Here is a 22,272-nt window from a genome sequence, read left to right on the forward strand (position 1 = left end):
ATCTTACATTTTTTTAAAACTGTGTCCAGGAAAAACTTACAAGAAGAAAAATCTCAAAATGTACAATTTGTGAAAATAACACTGCATTGAATGATTATGTTATTTCAATTTTATTAGAATTATCATAAGAAGCATTGTTCTTGACAAAATTAACAGAATTTTGTGATTTTTTTTTTACAGAAAACTAATACCAGTCCTATCAATTACAAGTAAAGAAATGAAAGATTTTAACTGATGTGTATTAATTTATTTTAGGAAAACCGTTTTACATAAATGACTTGAACATACACAGCACAATGAAATCAGATGCCTCTGTACATAAAATGAAAATAAATACATAATTAAGTACATATAAATGACAAAATATTCAAACAAGGGCAACACTGCTGCTCACAGTTATGTTATGTTATGTTATGTTCTGGCAATGCTATATCAAAGCTCAGCTGGCTTGCATCCTAAACCATTTTCCAAACAGACCTCTGACCAACTTCCTGTTGCTTATTTGCCAGGCTGGAGAAAACAACAGTTGCATAACCCTAATTACTATTCCATCCCTATCCTACTTACACACAACACCATTTTACGCCAGCATGAGCACCGTGAGTTAAATCCCTTTATCATCTATTGGGCTTGAATGTGTGAGCTAGGAGCTGATAACTTGCCCAGACCAGGTCTCGTGCTTCCTTCCGGAAGAAAGGTTGGTGATCACCACATCAACAGCTTGAAACTTTATGTTCTTGGGAGGAACAGGACACACTTTGTAGGTCACCTCATCCCCCTCCATAGGCACATATTCACCCTCAATACTAGATAAAAAAGAGAACTGTGGTTAAACAAATAGATGCTAAAACTACAAGTATTTTTTATATTGCATATTTCTAAAATTATATCTGTATATTTACTTACTCTGAGATGTGAACGAATATGTCTTCTCCTCCATGGGAGGGGTGAATGAATCCGTGACCTTGTGACCTGGAGAAGTTCTTGCAAATGCCCTTGAAGACGGGTCCAGATTTGGCTCTCACCGATCTGACAAAACAGCAGAGGGAAGAGGCTCTAATCAACAAACACGATTCCTTTTAGTAAATAAGAAGAGCAAAACATATTTTTATGTTTTGTTGAAATGAACAACAATATATGGTGCACCAATAGTACATTTTTTTTCCAATACATCCAGAGTCTCTATACAATTTTTCAATACAATAACTATTATTTTTTTATATATTTCAATGTCTGTGTCAGGTTTATGTTTTGTCATTATCTTGTGTATTTAAGCCCTGAGTTCAGTTCTGTCCATTTTCCTGTATTTTCTTTGAGTTGAAGCCAAAGCTATTACGTTGTTGTACTCCTACGATTCCTGTTTTTTTATTATCTCCTTTGTTTTGTTTATTAATAAAGTTAAACTGGCTGATATTAGGATCTACCTCTCTCTGCTCCTTCATCTTCATCTCCAACATGGCAGACTGTTAGCCAATGCAGAACAAGTTTAAGTATTGTTTTACTTCTGCTTTTGACAAAAGTAAACAATCATTATTATATTACAACAATAAAAATCGAAAATGCATTATATTTCATTAAATAATAAAAACCATGTAATTTAATAATAAATATTATATAAACATTTTAAAAATATTATATTTTATAAATATTATAAATATTTATATTATTTATAAATGCTAAATGATAATATATAAATAGGATGTGCAAGGATTAATCACGATTAATAGCATCCAAAATAAAAGTTTGTGTTTACATAATATGTGTGTGTACTGTGTATAATTATTCTGTATATATATATATAAATACACACACATACATGTATATATTTAAGAAATATTTGCATGTATATACTGTATATGTATTTTTATATAATTTATATTATATATAAATATTTTATGTATAAATAACACATTTTCTTAAATATATACATGCATGTGTGTGTATTTATATATACAAAACAGTAAACACACACATATTATGTAAACACAAACTTTTATTATCGCAATTAATCGTTGCACAGCCCACATATTAAACAATAAAAATTAAGATTTGATGTGAAGTCTTAATTTGCTTTGAGATCTTTAAATTGATTAAACTGTTATATGTTTTTCACTCTCTTTGCACTTATCGGAAGACCCAGTCCTAAAAACAAAGTAGAAGAGTGTTAATATTGGTAAAAAAAAAAAAAAAAATCTATCAACAACATTAAAGTGAGACAGAATTTAGAAACCATTCAAAATCCTCTTTGCACTACCTTTACACAAAGTATATGAAATATTTTTACACTGTTAACACACTACTCACGCTGAATAGGTGCGTGTGCGTTTGGTTGGCAGTGGGCTAAGAGGTTCCCCTGTCTGATGCGGTTTCCTCTCCAAGACATTACTGCCTTCCCTCAGGAAAGGTAATGAAAGAGAGACGGGTGTATGTGGGCAGTGCAGCTTTCGATCAGATGTAGATGTGCTGTCTGGATCAGCCATTGGTGTGAAGTTCACTGCAGATGAGATAAGGCCTCTGTGGTTTGAAAAATGGGTTACATCAGAGAGAAAATAAATAACATTTGTGTGTTTGTGTGTGTGTATATATTATATATACAGTGTATTCATATATATATATATATATATATATATATATATATATATATATATATATATATATATATATATATATAGTAGTGCTGGGGAAACGATTTATTGCATCCAAAATAAAAGTTTGTGTTTAGATAATATATGTGTGTTCTGTGTATAATTATTTTGTATACCGGTATATAAATACACACATATGCATGTATATATTTAAGAAATATTTGCATGTATGTACATTTAAACAATTTATATTTTATATAAATATCTAAATAACAACTTTTTCTTAAATATACGTGCGTGTATTTATATATACACAGTGCACAAATGTATATAACAGTATATGACAAAACGGTTAGCTTTTACTGTGTTGTGTTGTGTTTGCCCTCAAATCTGGGTGCAGCAGCTGCATCGGGATTCGGGACAACATCAGATCTTATTACTTGGGGAGACTGTTTTCCACCATCAAACTGTTTCCTTTTCATTGTTTTCCAATGCACCACTGGTTTCTGCCATGCACTCTAAGAAAGGCCAAGCATCTGTGTACCGCAGATAATCAGTCTAATCGACAGTGACTATTACAGTAAACTGGGAGTACGTTCGCTTTATTACCATACTATCAACCTGCCCTCAACAATGCAGGTTGTTGACAAACGTCGAGGAATTACTCTCAGCTTCTACGGTGCACAGCATGCGACACCATAACAGTAAAGGCGTTTTCAATCAACGGGAATATGGATGGGAAAATACAATAGGATAATGATGAAATTCTTACCGTACTGTACACGTTATAGTGGATACCAATTTGTTGGTTATCTCGAGCGCCGCGGAAACAAATATATCTACATAGCTACACTAGAATCCAAGTGGTATTAAATGTCTTATCATTCGTGGTCCACATATTCGACTCAATGAGCACACAATAAATGAGGTTACGGGTGGAGAGGGAGGGACACCCCGTCAAAATTGAACGCGCGAGACGCGACGCGACAGAACGCTCCAATTATAATCAACGACACTACGCTGCACGCGGCAGAATACTGACGTCAGCCTCCAGTCGTCAAATCAGAGGGCTCATAATGTAATGCAGAAGCGTCCTAGTTTTGACGCGTCGCGATGTAACGTTATTGGTGATGCTGTATAAAGAGGTTGTTATTTATGTTTCTTCATAATATTTAAATGTATTACAGTTCATTCAACGGGTTTTAACGACCGATACTTTATAAGATCGAGGGATTAAGAAGAATTTAATCACTATAAACTATTTTGAACACCAGTGGGTCCAGGGACCACCAGGGCCTGCAAGGGAGTGGTAGTGGGTCCATGGAAAAGTTGAGAGAAAAACAGAACATAAAAACATAGCAATTTAAAAATGTTACAGTAGTTAAAATATTTTCCAAATACTACTTTACACATTTATAATATTCATTTTCAGTCTTTATACATTCAAATATATTTCTGCCATTTAAATTTAAGGAAGGGGTTCCCTCGCACAAAGATGATCACATTTGGGGTTCCATAGCATCTAAAATATTGAAAACCTGCACGCATAGCAATATTATATATTGTTTACCAATATAGGGTGTACAATATAATGTTGCTGGGGAAAAAAGGCATGAGTCTAATACATACATTAACATGGACTGAATTATTTTGAATGGATTTTATTTTATAACCCATTGTGACTGATCAGCATTTATTTCCTCATAAACAAGAAGAAAAAAAAGGAAAACAAGAAGGAAAATAATGGAGTTATTATCTAGAGGCTGTGTTTGTGATGTGTTACGAGCAGCAGTAAAGGTTAATCTGATGAACACAAACATGTTGAATCATACAAAGCAAGTAATTTACACCTTGGTGTCTTAGTAATTGCTATCGTCTGCTGGTCAGAGTGATTGATGTCACTGCTTTGACATGGGTACAGCTCTGAATGAAAGAAAAGAAAACAACCCTACAAAAAAGGGCACTCAAATATACAGAAAAGGTGCTCAAGAGGTTGGAGATCTGATTACCGATCCATTACTCAATAACTGTCATCCAAAACACTTAAGATAATGCACATCCGAGATTCTTTGCAAAGGTTTATAAATAAGCATTATGTTTTTATGGAGATTTGACCTGCTGTGCATTCAGTACAGACATATTTGATAGATTTTGGTGTTGTAAATGGCCAAGATTTGACGAACAGGCATAGACAAGTCACTCTGACTCAGTAAGAATTATCGACATGAACAATAACTGGTCAAGTTTCAAGCTTGCATGAACAAGAAAACCAATTATTATGAAAAGTTGAAAAGCAGTTGTTAGAATCGTGTGAAATAAGATATTCCATCAAGAGTCAATAACAGGACAGAAAATTCACAAGCAGCTCTCATTACAGTTAAGTGTACTATTTCAAATAACAGGAAATAATAATCCACAGTTGCATGAACACCTGCACAGATATTTGGATGGTTTTATGAATTAAACACTGGTCTATGTGACATGTATGTGCTTAGCATCTTTTGTAGGCTAACTTATTTTTTTAATTCTCCATTCTGTAATAAACACAGGCCAAGCTTGAAATTTATAAGCATTAGTTGCTAAACTTCACATCTTTTATCTGCCCTGCAATATATTATATAGATTTGAAAAGCTTGCGTATAGACATGACTTGTCTATACAGTACAGTTTTGAAAATGTATTGTGTATACTTCAGTTCATAATTATATGAGCATTTAAACCTTTCATACACATACCAATCCACCTGTTTGATGCATAACCCCTCCCCCTCCCAAATATGTATATTGATGGCCAATCACACTCATTACTGCAGCTCTTTCATTCTGTTGAGGGCGGAGCCTGCCTTGAACCATTCAATCTGGGTTTCGTTGAAGGTGTGGTTCAACTCAATAGTTTCCGAGCTTCCGTCAATGTGCTTGATGATGGCATTAAGGGGCTAAAGGAACAATAGATTAAATAGATTTTTAGCGTCATGTTTGTGGGCTCTCACATTTTAAAAATCGGATAAGACTTTAAAAATCTTTTAGTGTGTGCCAGCCTTAACACAAACCAGGAAAGATGCATATAAACTAGAAACTGTTTAACAGAATAGGTCTTACCTTTCCAGGGGCAAAGGTCTTAAGACCTATAATGGAGATTTTATCGTCTGGGCGGATTTTGTCGTAATCAGCAGGATTGGAGAAGGTGAGGGGTAGCAGGCCCTGTTTCTTCAAGTTAGTTTCTGTTGACAGTCATGACAGATTCATTCAAATCAATTGCTAAATGAGACGCTTGGCCTCAAACAGGGAATAAAAGGTGTTTGCATTCAAATTCACTTACCATGGATTCTAGCAAAGCTTTTCACAATGATGGCCCTCCCTCCTAGATGTCTGGGTTCCAGAGCCGCGTGCTCTCTGCTGGAACCCTCTCCGTAGTTCTCATCTCCAACAACTATCCATGAAACGTTGTGCTTCTGCAAGTGGGGAAATTACAGAACATCCAGAAATCGTTATGAATAAAAATGCTCTCAATAGGCAGAAAGCATAAATGACAAATATTTTAAAAAGCAGCATTTACTTTGTAATGACGGGCAACATCAGGGACGCCACCAAACTCTCCAGTTAGAAGGTTGCGAATTTTATTGACGGCATCGTTCTCAGTATTAACAGCACCAATGAGAAGGTTATTGGAGATGTTATCGAGGTGGCCACGGAACTTAAGCCAGGGTCCGGCAGCGCTGATGTGGTCAGTGGTGCACTTTCCTTTCACCTGACAGAATGAATTACATAGTTCAGAGTGATATTGAAAACCAGAATTTCAAACATCTATGACTAAAACTTACCTTGATGAGCACTTGGAGGTCCTCAAGGTCTTTCCCGCTCCATTTGTCAAAGGGCTCGAGCAGCTGCAGGCGGTTGCTCTGAGGGTTCACATCTACTTTCAGACCAGACCCATCAGGTGGTGGGTGCTGGTAGGTGTCCTGACCCGGGTCGAAGTCACGAGCAGGAAGCTCATCTCCTGTGGGCGGCACCAGTTTAAACTTCTCTCCGTTGGGGGCTGTGAGAAAGTCAGTCTCCGGGTTGAAATTCAGTGTGCCTGCAATGGCAAGGGCTGTGACAATCTGCAACACAAATGATATGAAAAAGTGAAAAAATAAATAAATTGGCAAGACTTCATACAAATGGTTTTGGGGGAAAAACATTCAGAGATTGTAGCACATTTGTGAGCAGGTGCGAAATACCTCTGGTGAGGTGACAAAAGCATGAGTGGCAGGGTTAGCGTCATTTCTGGCCGTGAAGTTTCTGTTGAATGATGTAACAATGGTGTTCTTTTCTCCCTTCTTAACATCACGTCTGCAAGAAAGATGTTTATTGGTTTATGATATGGCTTTATTACATAGCTTTATTACACAGTTCTTTGAATTACTTGATTCTGATTGGTCAATCGTGGAATTAAGGTTAAATATTTTTGTATAACGATGCTAAACTATGAACGTTGTCCAAGTCACCTGATTTTGCTAGTTTCATACCTCTCATGTGACTCAGAGCTCTCAACCTTCTCACATAATACAATGAATCAACTGAAATCAATATCATAGCCAATATTTTAGCATTAACTAAATTATTACCTTAATTTAGTTAGTGATAATAGCTGGCTAACTCTACATGTTCCCTTACATATTACTTATTTAGTCATTTTATATTCACACAAAACACTTTGGGTCAGTAAGTTTATTAGGTAGTCTTTTTGTTGTTGTTTTTTTTTTACTTTTATTCAGCAAGTAAATACAGTACAGTTAAAAACTTTTAATGTTAAAACAGATGTTACCATTTCAAATAAATGTTCTTTTGGACTATCTATTCATCAAAGCACCTGGGAAACTATCAGTTTCCACAAAAATATTAAATAGCACAACTATTTTCAACATTAATTATAAGAAATGTTTATTGAGCAGCAAATCAGTATATTAGAATGATTTCTGAAGGATCATTTGACCCTGAAGGCTGGTGTAATAATGCTGGAAAAAAATCAGCTTTGTCATTACAGGAATAAATCCAATTTTAAAATGTGTTAAAATCGTAATCAAAGTATTTGACAACAGGTCATTGAATTATTCTAATATAAATGTACATCCGAGGTTGTAATGCAACCATGATTTGAAGATTGGTTCATCAACAAATCAACAGCCCTGTAGTATAAATTGTAATAATATTTCACAATATTATACAGCCCAAACTTTTGAACGGTAGTGTACAAAAGAAAATCTACAAAGTTAAATTAAACCCTGTGATGAAGACAAATACTTTACCTGTCCCACTGACCAATGCAGGGTCCACAGGCATTAGCCAGGACAACTCCACCAACATCCCTCAACACTTTGGCCTGCAGGTAAAGAAACGCATTCAATTGATAGACTAAATGCAGAACAATCAAGTAATTTGGACGAACACACAACCAATTTCAAGCTATTACAAATAATAAAATCCAAGGGCTCTCCAACTCAGACTCACATAGCCATCTCTCTCAATCGTGGCACGAATCTGTTCGGACCCAGGGGTGATTGTGAATTGGGCTTTGCTTTTGAGTCCTTTATCGAGTGCCTGTTTGGCCACGGAAGCAGCTCTGCCCATGTCTTCATAACTGGAGTTGGTGCAGCTTCCAATCAGACCTGTAATGTTCATGGACGGAGCCATTTTATATAATAATAAAAGTATATCAAATGACCATTAAAATGGGGTGGACTCTAAATTACTGACCAACTTTAACATCCAGGGGCCAGCCATTTTTCTCAGCGACAGACCCGATCTCTGAAACAGTGTGTGCCAGGTCAGGAGTAAATGGGCCGTTGATGTGAGGCTTCAGCTGTAAAGGAGGATAATAAATCATGTTGAAGTAAATTTTTAACACTTAACTGTGAGATTCATTCAACTTACTTACTTTAAATGACCTGCTCTTACCTCACTTAGATTAATCTCGATCACCTGGTCATAAGCACAACCCGGATCAGGTACCAGCAGATCTTGATTCTCATTTGATAGAGCAGCGATTTCTGAGGGGGAAAAATAGAATGAGAGGCCAAACTTTTGAAGAAAAGGTTGAATTATCCATTGATTAGAGACTACCGCTGCTTACCTCCACGACCAGTCTTCTCCATGTATGTCCTCATACGGTGGTTGTAAGGGAACACAGAGGTGGTGGCTCCAATTTCAGCACCCATATTACAGATGGTGGCCATTCCTGATTAGAAAACCCAAAAGTATATTCAAATTTTACAATGACTGATTTAACAAGCCCTCATTACGCCACCAACACAGTCCACAGTTTTAGGCCCGATTTTGAGCTCGCCGGCAGTAAAAGAAATAAAATTAAAAAAAATTCTGATTGATCAGCGATTGTTCATGCGGGTGATGATAGCTATGTTTAAATAATCAAAGACATGACCTTAAAGAAGCCCTGATGGCCGAGAGATATTTAGTAGGTTAAATATCTAGACCGGTCTGTAATTAAAGTTCTGTAGTGTGAAATGTTTTTTGACAGGAACTGACATGGAGACAATAATGTGACAAGACAGGAATCCGAAGACTTCGTAGGTCATTTAGTGTTTGGGTGGCATTAGGGAAATTAGAAACATCCACATTGGACTTTGTGCATTTGTGTTTCACAGATTTACAAGTGATTTTAATCCCATCTATATTCTACGCAACATCAATATGAGATGGTAGGAAAAATGATGTCAATGCTTTTGCATTCTCTCGCAAATGTTTGCGTTTCCCCGAGAAATATTGAGTTTGCTCACAAAATGTTTTGCATTCCCCTGAGAAATATTGCGTTCCCTCACAAAATATTTTGCATTCCCCCAACAAATATTGCGTTCGCTCACAAAATATGTTGCGTTCCCCCAAGAAATATTGCGTTCGCTCCCAAAATGTTTTGCATTCCCCTGAGAAATATTGCGTTCACTTACAAAATGTTTTGCGTTCACCTGAGAAACATAATGTTCTGTCACAAAAAAAATTGTGTTCCCCTGAGAAATATTGAGTCCGCACACAAAATGTTTTCCGTTCCCTCAAGAAATAATGCATTCTGTCACAAAATGTTTTGCATTCTCCTGATAAATATTGACCCCCCTCACAAAACGTTTTGCGTTCCTAAAGAAATATTGTGTTCGTTCACTAAATGTTTTACGTTCCCCTGAGAAATATTACGTTCTCTCACAAAATGTTTTACGTTCCCCTGAGAAATATTACGTTCTCCCACAAAATGTTTTACGTTCCCCTGAGAAATATTACGTTCTCCCACAAAATGTTTTACGTTCCCCTGAGAAATATTATGTTCTAGGGCTGCAACTAATGATTATTTTGATAATCGATTAATCGGACGATTATTTTTTCGATTAATCGATTAATCGGATAGAAATTAAATTAGATTTTTTTTTTTATTATAACTAAATAAAACCGTAAATCAGGGTATTTATGTGTAAAAGTGTACTTTAAAAAGAGCAAAAGCCACACATTGAGTTTTACTAATATCAATATTTGCATTGTTTTTAATGATAATTGCTGATGGCAAGTTGACAAACATGATTATTGTTAAAAAAATGATATCCAACATATTATGTTTTAACACAATTTTTGTTAAAACAAATTTACACAGACATGTTGTTCAGATGTGAATATCTGAACTAAAAACAAACTAAAAACATCTAAAATATATAATTCATTTAATTTTTATTTAAAATTAATTATATATAAGGAATATAAGGATAAAGAATATAATATATATTATATATATAATATATAAAATAATATAATATAAGGATAAATTGATTAAATAAATATAGAAAGACTGAAAACAATTGTGTGAACGTAGAGCCGCAGTAGATCGCGTTTGAAAAACAATTAAAACTTAGTAGACAAATGCTATAAAAAGAGAACGGAATGGAGGTAACGTTACCCAGCAAGCTAACAGGCTTGAGTAAAGGACAGGAGAAATTATGCATTAGTGCACAAGCATTCGCTGAAAACCACTGAGTACAGTGACTAAAAAACAATATTTTACTGCTGCTGTTATTAACTGCCTTTATATTTAGTGCTTCGCTTTGTAAAGACCGTTTTAATTTAACCTATTTCTGCGGTAGCGCTATTTTAATCCATCACTTACGTTGCGAGCGAACTGATTGCGCAACCTGATGCTCGAGACAAAATACAGACATCCCAAGATCCCGGAAGTCCCGGGAGTCTCCCGCATATTGATTGCGGCTCCCTGATGCCCGCGAATTAGTTCAAACTCCCGAAATCTAGAGCGCGCAAGCAAGAGCGCGCATGCGAGACAGAAGAGACTGCTCCAAACCGTGTAGCGCGCGCGCTCGGCAGAGCGCCTGAGGGAGAGAGACCTTGCGTGTGTGTGCGTACCAGTAAACGCTCCCCGTGACGTAAGCAGACCAACTAATCGATAATGACATTCGTTGACAACGATTTTCATAATCGATTATAATCGATTTTATCGATTAGTTGTTGCAGCCCTATTATGTTCTTTCACAAAATGTTTTGTGAGCTAACGCAAAGCTTCTCTGGGGAACGCAAAAGCATTTAAAAAGATTTTTTCCTCCCATCTCATGTTTTTTTCATCACCATGTACCTTTAAGGGCTTCGTAGTATTCAACATGCCTGTTTTTATTCACTCAACCTATAAAATTTACAAAGCAAATAACATACTGTTTTTCAGCTAATTGCCATCCTCTGAGAAATGTAATTCCATCTGGATAATAACATCTTAACGCTTCTCATTCATTATGACCTTCGTTGAACACCATAACTAAAGCTAAATTTATCACTGCACACCCTGGTGCACTATAATTATGTATTTCGACCTTACATTATAGATACAGACTTTCAGCTCAAAGTAACAGTGGACCAAATTAAGGAAGGAAAGTTAAATCCCAAAATTGCTCAAAATGGTCACTGTAATAGCAGCTACAGGTATGACCCCAAACTTAACTACCTTATGTAATCCTACCCTACCGAAACTTAATCTTAATTAACAAATGAAGTTGTTTTTGCTTATATGAATGATGATATATGAAATGGCACGATGATATATGAAATGATGTCCAATATTAATAATTGTATCTCAAACATTATTTAGAAAATGAATCCAATCTAAATATTGCTTAAGCAAGTTTTCACCTGTGCAGGAGATAGAGTCCACACCAGGGCCGTGGTACTCCACAATGGCACCAGTGCCACCCTTCACAGTCAAAATACCAGCAACTTTAAGGATGACATCTTTTGGTGAGGTCCAGCCAGATAATGAGCCTGTTAGTTTCACACCGATGACCTGGAAAAGCAGACAGAACCTATAAATAAACACTTACAGTTGCCAAATTTTAGCAAGTGTTAAGTTCAATGGAAACGGGCAATAGCAGCTTACGTTTGGGCACTTCAGCTCCCAGGGGATGCCTGCCATGACATCAACAGCATCAGCCCCACCAACTCCAATGCAGATGGAGCCTAGACCACCACCATTAGGGGTGTGAGAGTCTGTACCGATCAACATGATTCCAGGGTACGCATAGTTCTCCAAGATAATCTTTAAAGAAAAAAGAAAAAGATGAGGTTGATTAAGATTGCTTGCTTGCAACAAAACTGCAAGCCTGTGATCAGCTAAGAACAAAAAAGAAACATGACTTCGCTCATTATTATTTAAAATACTGTTTTTAATCATTAAATTGTAAAAATCAAAGCAAAGAAACATTACTATTGCACTATTATTGTGATAATCAAATAAATAAATAAAAATGGGTAATAATATTTTACAGACTATCAGTAAAATCACAATATCCTACTAATATTTACGTCTCAATTTCTTTGCTTTCAAACGTTAGAGATTTCATTGTGACCAAAAACGATGGGGGACCTTAGATAATTTTTTATTGATAACGAATTAGTTTAAACAAATTGGTAATAAACAAATCTCATAACAAATTTGATAAGATGGTTAGCACGTTTCCCTCAGATTTACGTGGACCATACCTCAGGCCGAAAAATACAGAATGTAGAAATATGGAAAAATCACATCCCTGATACTCTTGACTTTTCGTATTAATTAAGAATTCATTTTAATGAAGCAATTTAAGGGTGCTCGGATCATGATTTTTGGGCCTGATCACCGATTACAGATCACTGGAAGCACTATTGGCTGATGATACTAATCAACTGATACCCATCACTGAAATAAATAATAGGCCAACTATTCTTAACAACGAAAAATTAAGAGATGAGAACGTATCATGATTTGAGAACTCATTTATTGGCAAGCAACATGTACAACATATTCCATTCCCGTTCTTAGAGGTGATCAGGGACAGCTTAAAGCTTAACAAATATAGTATTCCTGTGAACTATATAATAATAATAATAAATATAGCTGCAAGCAGCCATTACCGGGGCCATGCGCAAAGAAGAAGACAAGACATGCCAACATGGCTGGGAGTGTCAGACCAAATGCAGCAATTAAAGACATTCAAAAATGAATTTACGCAAAATTCCTGAAAAATCATATACATTAACTAAAAATACGATTTAATGGAATATCACTTTCGACTAATAGGTAGTGCAGTTACAAATTTGATGTGGTGTGGTCAAGAGTGAGGCGACAATGGCACATACAAAGTTTGGTGTCAAAATGTCAAGGCATTGCAGAGATAAAGCCCGAATAGTCATTTTGGCAGCATGCCTAAACTTTGATGCTGCAGTATACAAAAACGGTTTCATCTATCAATACGAAATCCATAACTTTTAGTCAGCACAGTCTGGAGATTGTACGATTCGATTTTGGTGTAAATCGGACAAACAGTCTAGGAGGAGTTCGAAAAAGTAGTTATTGAAAGAAAATCAAGATGGCGGACAGGAAGTTTGGCTGGCTATGGCAAAATTGGTATCTATGTTCATGGCGTGACCCAAGAGTTTTATTATTATTTCATTGCAAAAGACTAATTTATTTAAAAGTTATCAGCACCAAAAGGTGGCGCTGTCTCAAAATCTTTTGAGTACCTTCAGGGCATGCTGCTGATGGCACATACCGAGTTTCGTAACGATATGTTCATGCATTCAGAAAATACAGCATTTTGGTCAAAAAATTCAAAATTGCATTCTAAATTGATAAATATGGAAAAATTCTCCGCGTGACGCTCTGAATCTAACGTGACAACTTTTATGATTTTTGGACAAACCGTTCAGAAGTTATAAGCAAAAATAGCAATTTTTCGTATCTCGGGACCAGTAGGTGGCGCTGCACCGAAAAGCAGCATGTAGCCTCAAGTCATGCTTGTGATGACATGTACCAAGTTTGGTCTGAATACGATAAAGCGTTGCGGAGATACAGCCTTACATCAGTTTTCGCAAACGCTACGTCAAATTAGTTTGCGCATTGTTTTCGTGCAAATCAGGCAAACTGTCTAGGACGAGTTCGCAAAAGTAGGTTTGTTGGACAACTCAAAATGGCGGACATATTTTTATGACAGAAAATCGAATCGTCATGAGCTCAGAAATCAGTAATTTTGTATTTCCCATTATGGTTCAAAAGTTATTAGTATAAATATGAGTGAAATTTTGGACAGGTGGTGAAGAAGAAGAAGAAGAAGAAGAAGAAAGTTGTATAAAGTTTACAAAGCCATAGTCAGGTGAGGATCAAGGCTCTTAATACGTAATATAATAATAGTAATTGGTTGATTGTCTCACGAACGTAACCAGCACATTTCTCCCCACATAGCAAACCCATAATACAGCGAGGGAGAAGAACCACATGAAACTATGCAACTATATATTTTTTCTAACAGGGTAGTAAAAGTTTAGCTGGCTAATATGAGCTGTTACTGTGGCTGAGCTGGTTAAAGCGTTAAAGGAGAACTCCGGGCAATTTTTAAGTTAATCTTGATCGTTAGACCTTTGTGAGTACTGACTATAGAAAAAAAACGAACCGGATTGGTGCTTGCTACGCGGAGCTGCGACCGCGAATGCCCAGAGCTCCCACCCAGCTAAAACGGCAGTTATGGGGGCATCGACATAAAGAGCGTTTTTGAGCCTCTTAACAGACACAAAATGCAATTAAAATGTCTGTCCAACATGAACAGGGACCCTACATGTGAACAAGATGCGTTTAGCAACTTAGCCATTGTTTCAACTCACCTAAATAGTCTTTTAGACGGCAATGTTGCTAAACGCATATTGTTCACATGAAGGGGCCCTGTTCATGTTGGACAGACATTTTAATTGCATTTTGTGTCTGTTAAGAGGTTCAAAAACGCTCTTTATGTCGATGCCCCCATAGCTGCCGTTTTAGCTGGGTGGGAGCTCTGGGCATTTGCGGTCGCAGCTCCACGTAGCAAGCACCAATCCGGTTCGTTTTTTTTTCTATAGTCAGTACTCACAAAGGTCTAACGATCAAGATTAACTTAAAAATTGCCCGGAGTTCTCCTTTAAGCCTTGTTTATACTCGACGCGTCCGCATGAGCCCTAAGGTGCTTGCGGCAAAAATAACGTGATTGTAACAGCGCGCGCGCCTCCGCATCCCCTAGACACCATTTACTACACACAATAGGCTTTTTTTCTCTGATTTTGGAAACTCGATTGACTTAAAATGCTTCCAAGATCGACGGGTTGGTGATTCCTGTAACTGTTTTACGGTCAATGACAAGAGTACTAATCAGCTGTCTTACGAACGTAACCAGCACATTTATCCCCACATAGCAAAGCCGTAACACAGCGAGGGAGAAGAATTAAGTTACATGAATCAATCCAACTACATATTTTATACCACTGACAAGGGAAAAGTCACTACTCACGGTGTTTATGGCTAGCTTCTAGCTTTCTGCGGCTTCTCTTTCAAGGTAGTGACGAAACGCGCTCTGTAACGATGTTTGTTCGCTGTCGGCTACGGTAGAAACATAACGTCACAATATGTCGACCTTCATAGAAGGGGATTCCCGCGCCTATGTAGATATAAATGCCTCATTCTAAGGTAATAAAAACATTACGGTTTATTAAGTTTGTTCTTTAAACACCACTGAACACATAGTTATGGATGTCATATTGCATTTCTGTTAATAGATACTCAAAGTTTTTACACATTGCACCTTTATGACCGAAAGCTCGGATCCAATATACCGTACTTTTACACATGCAACTTATTTCCCAACTGTTCATGTTCACGTTCACATAGCCGATGGGGTTTAAGCGAATACTCACCAAGCGGGGCATTTTGACAAATTTCTGTGTGTATTTAACCGCTTTAGGAATGAACTCGAAGTTCAATTCTGACTTTGCTTGCCCGTGTGCGCACAGAAAGACACTTGGGGAACAGTATCTCTTTCGTGGCTTAATGCAGTTTTAATATCTCTTTTTATTATCGAGCACATCCTGCAGTTTAGCAACAGTAGACTGGATTTTGTAACAATCACTGATCTGATTTAGAGAAGCAATTTTAGCTGCACATAGCAAAATTGTCTCGCGAGTTGCGTCATCTGACCAACCTTTATCGGCCGGTTACGTTTGGCGCCCGATCAATTGGAGCATCCTTAAAGCAATTATGTCTACATCTTATGTGAAATTTAATAGTCATGGACAAACCACCTGAAAAAAACCATACTGGTTAACAAATAGTCAAAAGTTTTTTTCTCCAGTACCTGATGGATGATCCCAGAGCCAGGTTTCCAAAAGCCAACACCATATTTAGCCCCAGCACTAGCAAGAAAACTGTAAACCTCTTGATTCACTTCCTGGTTGACAGCAAGAAAAGGAATGAAATAAAGGAATAAAATCAGTGAAGAATAAAAATAAAATATCTTCTTTTGTGATATTTTCAGAGAGAAAAAAATTCATACAGGTTTGGAATACAAGCAATTCATTTGCATGGTACTCTTTCAACAACAGACCCCCCATATATGGCATCATTCACCTTTGCTTTCTGTAGATCTTGGACTCCTCCGGTCTGGGCCTCGATAAGATGGTCACAGTGGATGGTGGATGGCACTGCCACTTTTGGGAGTCCACTGCTGATGAACTGCAGCATGGCCATCTGTGCTGTTGCATCTTGCATAGCAACTCGATCCGGTCGCAGGCGCAAATATGTGCGTCCTCGAGCGATTTCCTGTCCAGCCGGGTCATCCAGATGGCCATAGACAATCTTCTCTGACAGGGTGAGTGGCCGATTGAGTCTATAAGATGCGATTTCACATGTAAAGCACTTGGAAAAACTCACAAGATTTAAGACAGTACAATTTTTTTAAACTAACCAATTGCATGAAAAAAGTATTTTTCTTCTGTAAAAGTAAAAAAGAGCCACTGAGTCACCTTATTAAAGATAAGAAGGGCGGAAGCAAATAAAATTGAGTGTAAAATACTGTAATGCTTTCTGACCTTTTGCGCACAATGTCAATATTTGAGCGAAGCTGGTCATAGTTGACGCAACTGCTTGGCTCAAAGCGGCTCATGGCCACCTTGGCCTTTGCGTTGAGGGCTGCCGCCACATGAAAGCGGCGGGCACCCTGACCCAGAGCGAGCTGAAATAAACAAGGAATCAGTACACAAAAAGCTGAGACACAAACTCAGAAATCACATAGTAAACAACTACATTACAACATAAACAGGGTTCCAACATCTTTGACCACTGAAATTCCATTATATTTCCATGACTTCCAGATATTGCTCTCTTGAAGAGGAAATATTAGAGGATTAAATACTTTTGAGAACATCATAAATAATAATAAACATCTGTATTTTCTAGAGAAAAGTCTGAGACTTCTTGGGATTTTGTGTACTTTCATGCCTTGAAATAAGTTGTAAAATTCCCTGATATTGTAATGAAAGTGAGAACTGATAAACACATTTAAGTTGACATACACTACAAATAAATATATCTTATATCTTGTCAAATAACCAGTAAATATGTACTCAATCTTGACCATAACATACTGTCATACATGTGATGCCTAAATCCATGACAGCATCAAGGTTATATGGGGTATTTTTACAACCACATGTGGAAAGGAACATGTTACTAGATTGTTCGAATTGCCGTCATATATGGTTTTAGGCTTATATTATTAATGACAACATCAGTATAGATTACCATATTTTATTTTTGAAATCACAGCTGCTCACTTCGCTCATTAAGATCAGACCTCAGGTGTAAGGTTATGCCAATTTAAGAATCCATATAATCGTGCTAGATAGATTAAAATGTAATAATTTGTTTTCCAAAGGATTTCATGACGGTGTCATGTAGCGGTGTCACTAGTTAATCTACACCGACAGCGCCGTTATCCTCACTACGCTGTTTTAACCTTGTGTTCACCTTGCGACTAAAACCAAACTGCCAGACATGCAAAATACACAATGAGCGAATCATAAAAATAGCTGTGAGTATTTCTGGTTTCGTGCTTCTGCTGTCTTGTATCAAATATCTGAAAATAAAGATTATACGCCATCGGCGAGGCGCAACAGCGCAAACGCGACTGCTATGACATCCTTGGCCACAATGACCTGTGAGCACTTCATGAGCAGATTTCAGCACAAAAACATTCAGATCACTCATTGCGAGCAACTCAAACTATCAAGCACAGATCTGGGTGACATTAATACATGAATTAAAAAATCTAAACCATGCATGTTGACTAGATAACATTTAGATTTTCATGTACCTGAAGCCGGGCGACGGTTAAGCAGTAGGTTGCCATTTTGTTCACTGACAAAGATGTGACGCGAGAATATGACGTACGGGTATAAGAACTCATTGTCTTGGAAATGATGTTGAAATGTTTGGATCTAATTGTGTCTTATTTGAAAAGACCAACAATTTAAAACGCTCATATTTTTTCCTCATTAATTAGTAACACAAAAACATGAAAGTAAAATGAAAAACGAAAGTAATGTTAAATTCTAGTAATCTTTTGTCCAGGTGTGCATCTCTTGCTTTTAGGACCTTGTCTAAAATGACACAAAGATGTCTAACAATATTTCCTAAACCCGTGATCCATCTACAAATATTACAATATACAAACAGTTATTTTCAAATATCAAAATATATAAAGCCAAACATATATATATTTTTAAATTATTATTATTAGATAACACTTTACAGTAAGGTTTCACTGAACATTTAGTAATACATTTTTAAATGAATTGTTTTATCTGTAAATAATATTTTATGGACCCTGAACTAACAATGGACAGTTGTATTTGTATTAACTAACGTTAACAAAGATTAATACATAATATAAAACATTTATTGTTCGTTGTTATTTATTATTAGTTAACATTAATTTTAACTAGCGGGCCCTTATTGTAAAGTGTTACCATTTTCAATCGAAGTAGACCTTAATTTTCCTATTCTTGATTAAATTAATTGAAAAATATTCTATATGTGTGTTGTTGTTGTTTTTTACAAAATTAACATCATACTTATATTATTGTTTTATTTGAAACGTAGAATTCATGCTTCTCCCGGACCATTTTCCAGATTTATTGAGAATGGAATTTTACTAAATGTCCCCTTGTTGAGATACGTTTCTTTTCACTTTTAAACACGTGTCTGGTATCTTGATTATTTAGTACACATTTGGTCAAATCAGACATTCTCTGGTCAAATATGCATGCGTGCCTTTTATTTTTTTTAAATCCTCTTTCTGGTCATGTTGTATAGTGTCCAGTAGGTGGCAGTAAGTTGCTGGTCAGCCTTCAGTCCGAACAATCAGAAGAAGGAAGTTCGAAGGTCATCGTTGCATCGCCGCTAGTATCTCGCTAGCTGGCTACGTTCGTTCTTTTATAATGGCAAAACATCACCCAGATTTGATTTTTTGCCGAAAACAGGCTGGAGTTGGTAAGGCGTTATATTTATTAGATCTAGATTTTATTAAAAGCTTTAAATTAATTGCTAATTAATGTATTTGTTTAACGAACAAATGTATAGCTAACAAGGCAGTGAATATTCGCAAGCGCTAAAATGAATGAATAGTCGTATTAAAATTAAAGTGGGAGGTGATTAAATTATTTATGTAGGCAACACCTAATATATCTCCCTGACTAAGTTAACTTATGAGTTGCTAGTTAATGGCTTAACCAGATATTTATTCTGAGAAAACTCTGGTATACTACGTTATTGTAGCAACAGATGCAAAGGTATGTTAACGTTAACGTGACATGGTCGTTTTTTTAATAGTTGGAGCCTGGAGGGCAGTATTGTCATAATTATTATTTTTTGTGTACCTTTTGCTGTTTTGTTCATTTGCATTGTTTCAATTTGATCAAGTATGAAGTGCGTTGTATGTAATTTTATCTTTCCTTTCTTTGCAGCCATTGGAAGACTATGTGAAAAATGTAAGTTCTGGACTTTATCGTATTATGTTCGATGCTTTAGCAGTGTTACATTTAAACCTTTTTTCTTTCATTTCAAACAGTTTCTTCTCATTTAATATTTTTATTATTGAAATAAAATCACATTTGTTCGTTTTACAGATGTTTAGTTAAAAAAAGTAATCACTTTGTGCATGCTAAATAAATACTGTTTAACAGTAGAAAAACATTTTAAGACAGAGTTACCATGAGCTCCAAGTGATTAATATACGCTACAATGGTAGAATTAGGGCTGCTCAATTATGCCAAAAATGATAATCACAATTATGAGTGGGCAATATTGACCAAAACCTTATATATGTGATTTTATTCTTATTGTAATATGTAATCAGGTATATTTTGCTGGAAATAATGTTTCTATGATATCAAAGTGTTAGATACCTGCAACATTTCACAATTCTCAATACCAATTAATTTATTGATTGCCACAGCAGAATTCTAGGCTAACTAATTTAAGTTAAAAAAAAAAAGCCCTCAAACAATTATTGAAGAAAAGTAAACCGTCGGCAGTTCTGGGTAGATAATTTGCCGGTACATTATATAGTCGGTTACTGATTCCAAATTACATGACAAAATTTGTAGTAACAATGTTGTAAATTAACGTAATCCATTGCATTACTCGTTTAAATCAATATAATCTGACTTTTGATTACTTTTATATTACTTAAACTCATTTATCACATTGAATAGGACAATCTTGTACCATATTCATATAAAAATATCAACAACATGAAGTGCATTAAATATTACATTATTGAATATTACACATCCTGTTTTCTCCCAACTATTCACGTTCTCTTAAGACATAACCTACTGTGTTTACGTGAATACAGTCAACAGAAAGCCTTCCTTGTGATCATGGTACTGCTCTTTATCTCAACAAATGTCTGTTTCTTTTCTTTTTAAGGTGATGGCAAATGCGTTATCTGTGACTCTTATGTCAGGCCTTGCACACTAGTTCGTATCTGTGATGAATGCAACTATGGGTCTTACCAAGGGCGCTGTGTCATCTGTGGAGGTCCTGGAGTTTCTGATGCCTACTACTGCAAAGAGTGCACCATTCAGGAGAAAGATGTGAGTAAATCTACTTAATCATTGTTTGACTGACTGATGCGAAATCTATTTCGCCCAGTATCAGGGATGTGTAACCATATTTTCCTTCATTCTTGGGCAACTGCTTCTCATATTGAAGTTTCAAATGTAATTATGATGCGTTAGGTTTTGGATGCATGCTTTTTAATTCTATTATTGAACTGTCTGTTTCATTGTTTCTCAGAGAGACGGCTGCCCCAAGATTGTGAACCTCGGCAGCTCGAAGACTGACCTTTTCTATGAGAGAAAAAAATATGGCTTCAAGAAGAGGTGAAGAAACGGGGATTTTGTTTATCGCAGTAGTGCAAGAGTTTTCCATTTTGTTGATACAATAAAAAGTTTTTTTTAATGTTGTGGTGTTGATTGTTTTGTTGTGTTCTGTTTGATTTGATGCTATTGTAGGGGAATTTACAGTTAGAGACCCAAGGACCAGATATGATTAATGAAGACCATGAGTCAGAAATGCAATCAATTGAAGAAAATTAAGAATAGTTTGCAGTTTCATCAGCAGTTCGTAGGCATCTCTGCGTACACGCTCATTACAGCAGCAATTATACTCACACAATCACTAAGCTACGTCATCACGTCAGGTTGAATGATTCTGATTGGTTAAGGCACAGATAAACTTTAAATATTTCTACTGAGGTCACCAATCTGGGTTTCTAGGCTCCAGTTTGTCTGTCAGATGGTCATTCCACCTCTCCTGCGTGCCAGCCGTTCACCTCGTGAACATCGGGTCCTGTACAAAAGAGTACCAGAAATGCACCTACTGATACACAGCTTCTTCAAGGTTGGAGTTGGTTGAGCTCTTACTCTGATCAGGAAACTGACCCAAAACATTCTAAGTTGTACTTTCTATCAGCTAGAGGTTCAGAATATATTCGTCATTATTCTTTTTATATAGATTAAAAAAAAACAAAGTAAATGTTTTAACTACCGGTAAGAATTGGTTGAGTAGGAGAAGGGCTTAAGTGACCCCAGTGACCTTGGCTGTCATGGTCAGCTGGAAGAGTAAATGTGTTTTGACGTGTTGGGTGCTTCTCTCAAAAAACATAGAGAGCAAATTCCAGTAAACAGACATGTATTTCTATAAGTACACACCTGAGCCTGAAGAAGTCATTCAAATCATTTAATGTGTGGAAGGATAAATATTAATACCTTGATTATAGTCACTCATTACAAATCACTCAAAAGGATATACAGTACAT

The 22,272-nt window shown here is 36.3% G+C and overlaps 3 protein-coding genes across 3 annotated transcripts; 1 reads left to right on the forward strand and 2 right to left on the reverse strand.

The window, feature by feature from the left end:
• Positions 1–225: 225 nt before the first annotated feature.
• Positions 226–3,549, reverse strand: csdc2a (cold shock domain containing C2, RNA binding a). Its single transcript, XM_077201051.1, has 4 exons — positions 3,358–3,549; positions 2,305–2,512; positions 907–1,029; positions 226–806 (listed from the first exon to the last, which is right to left on the reverse strand). Exons 2-4 carry the CDS (start codon positions 2,478–2,480, stop codon positions 644–646), a joined length of 462 nt encoding a protein of 153 aa, XP_077057166.1. The 5' UTR covers positions 2,481–2,512; positions 3,358–3,549; the 3' UTR covers positions 226–643.
• A 681-nt stretch (positions 3,550–4,230) lies between these two features.
• aco2 (aconitase 2, mitochondrial) lies at positions 4,231–18,332 on the reverse strand. Its single transcript, XM_077201052.1, has 17 exons — positions 18,262–18,332; positions 16,979–17,121; positions 16,518–16,776; positions 16,246–16,338; positions 11,994–12,152; positions 11,750–11,900; positions 8,697–8,801; positions 8,522–8,613; positions 8,321–8,426; positions 8,075–8,232; positions 7,873–7,946; positions 6,805–6,916; positions 6,406–6,684; positions 6,141–6,332; positions 5,904–6,036; positions 5,684–5,805; positions 4,231–5,520 (listed from the first exon to the last, which is right to left on the reverse strand). Exons 1-17 carry the CDS (start codon positions 18,295–18,297, stop codon positions 5,389–5,391), a joined length of 2,346 nt encoding a protein of 781 aa, XP_077057167.1. The 5' UTR covers positions 18,298–18,332; the 3' UTR covers positions 4,231–5,388.
• A 950-nt stretch (positions 18,333–19,282) lies between these two features.
• phf5a (PHD finger protein 5A) lies at positions 19,283–21,413 on the forward strand. The gene is made up of 4 exons (XM_077201269.1): positions 19,283–19,439; positions 19,913–19,936; positions 20,880–21,046; positions 21,249–21,413. The coding sequence occupies exons 1-4, from the start codon at positions 19,388–19,390 to the stop codon at positions 21,336–21,338; spliced, it is 333 nt and encodes a 110-aa protein (XP_077057384.1). The 5' UTR covers positions 19,283–19,387; the 3' UTR covers positions 21,339–21,413.
• Positions 21,414–22,272: the final 859 nt, after the last annotated feature.

This window comes from Siphateles boraxobius, unplaced genomic scaffold, assembly GCF_051911475.1.
Source record: "Siphateles boraxobius isolate OS27281-9 unplaced genomic scaffold, OSU_SipBor_1 46, whole genome shotgun sequence".
NCBI classification, from domain to species: Eukaryota; Metazoa; Chordata; class Actinopteri; order Cypriniformes; family Leuciscidae; genus Siphateles; species Siphateles boraxobius.

Bases quoted from the DNA above. Each gene is read 5' to 3' on its own strand.
- phf5a (XM_077201269.1), top strand. From the start codon at position 19,388: ATGGCAAAACATCACCCAGATTTGATTTTTTGCCGAAAACAGGCTGGA. The intron at 19,937-20,879 runs GTAAGTTCTGGA...TTTCTTTTTAAG, and splicing joins TGGAAGACTATGTGAAAAAT to GTGATGGCAAATGCGTTATC. The intron at 21,047-21,248 runs GTGAGTAAATCT...ATTGTTTCTCAG, and splicing joins GCACCATTCAGGAGAAAGAT to AGAGACGGCTGCCCCAAGAT.
- csdc2a (XM_077201051.1), bottom strand. From the start codon at position 2,480: ATGGCTGATCCAGACAGCACATCTACATCTGATCGAAAGCTGCACTGC. The intron at 1,030-2,304 runs GTGAGTAGTGTG...CTGTTTTGTCAG, and splicing joins CGCACACGCACCTATTCAGC to ATCGGTGAGAGCCAAATCTG. The intron at 807-906 runs GTAAGTAAATAT...TTTTTTATCTAG, and splicing joins ATATTCGTTCACATCTCAGA to TATTGAGGGTGAATATGTGC.
- aco2 (XM_077201052.1), bottom strand. From the start codon at position 18,297: ATGGCAACCTACTGCTTAACCGTCGCCCGGCTTCAG. The intron at 8,802-11,749 runs GTGAAAACTTGC...TTTTCTAATCAG, and splicing joins GGACTCTATCTCCTGCACAG to GAATGGCCACCATCTGTAAT. The intron at 6,037-6,140 runs GTAAATGCTGCT...CCCCACTTGCAG, and splicing joins ATGTTGCCCGTCATTACAAA to AAGCACAACGTTTCATGGAT.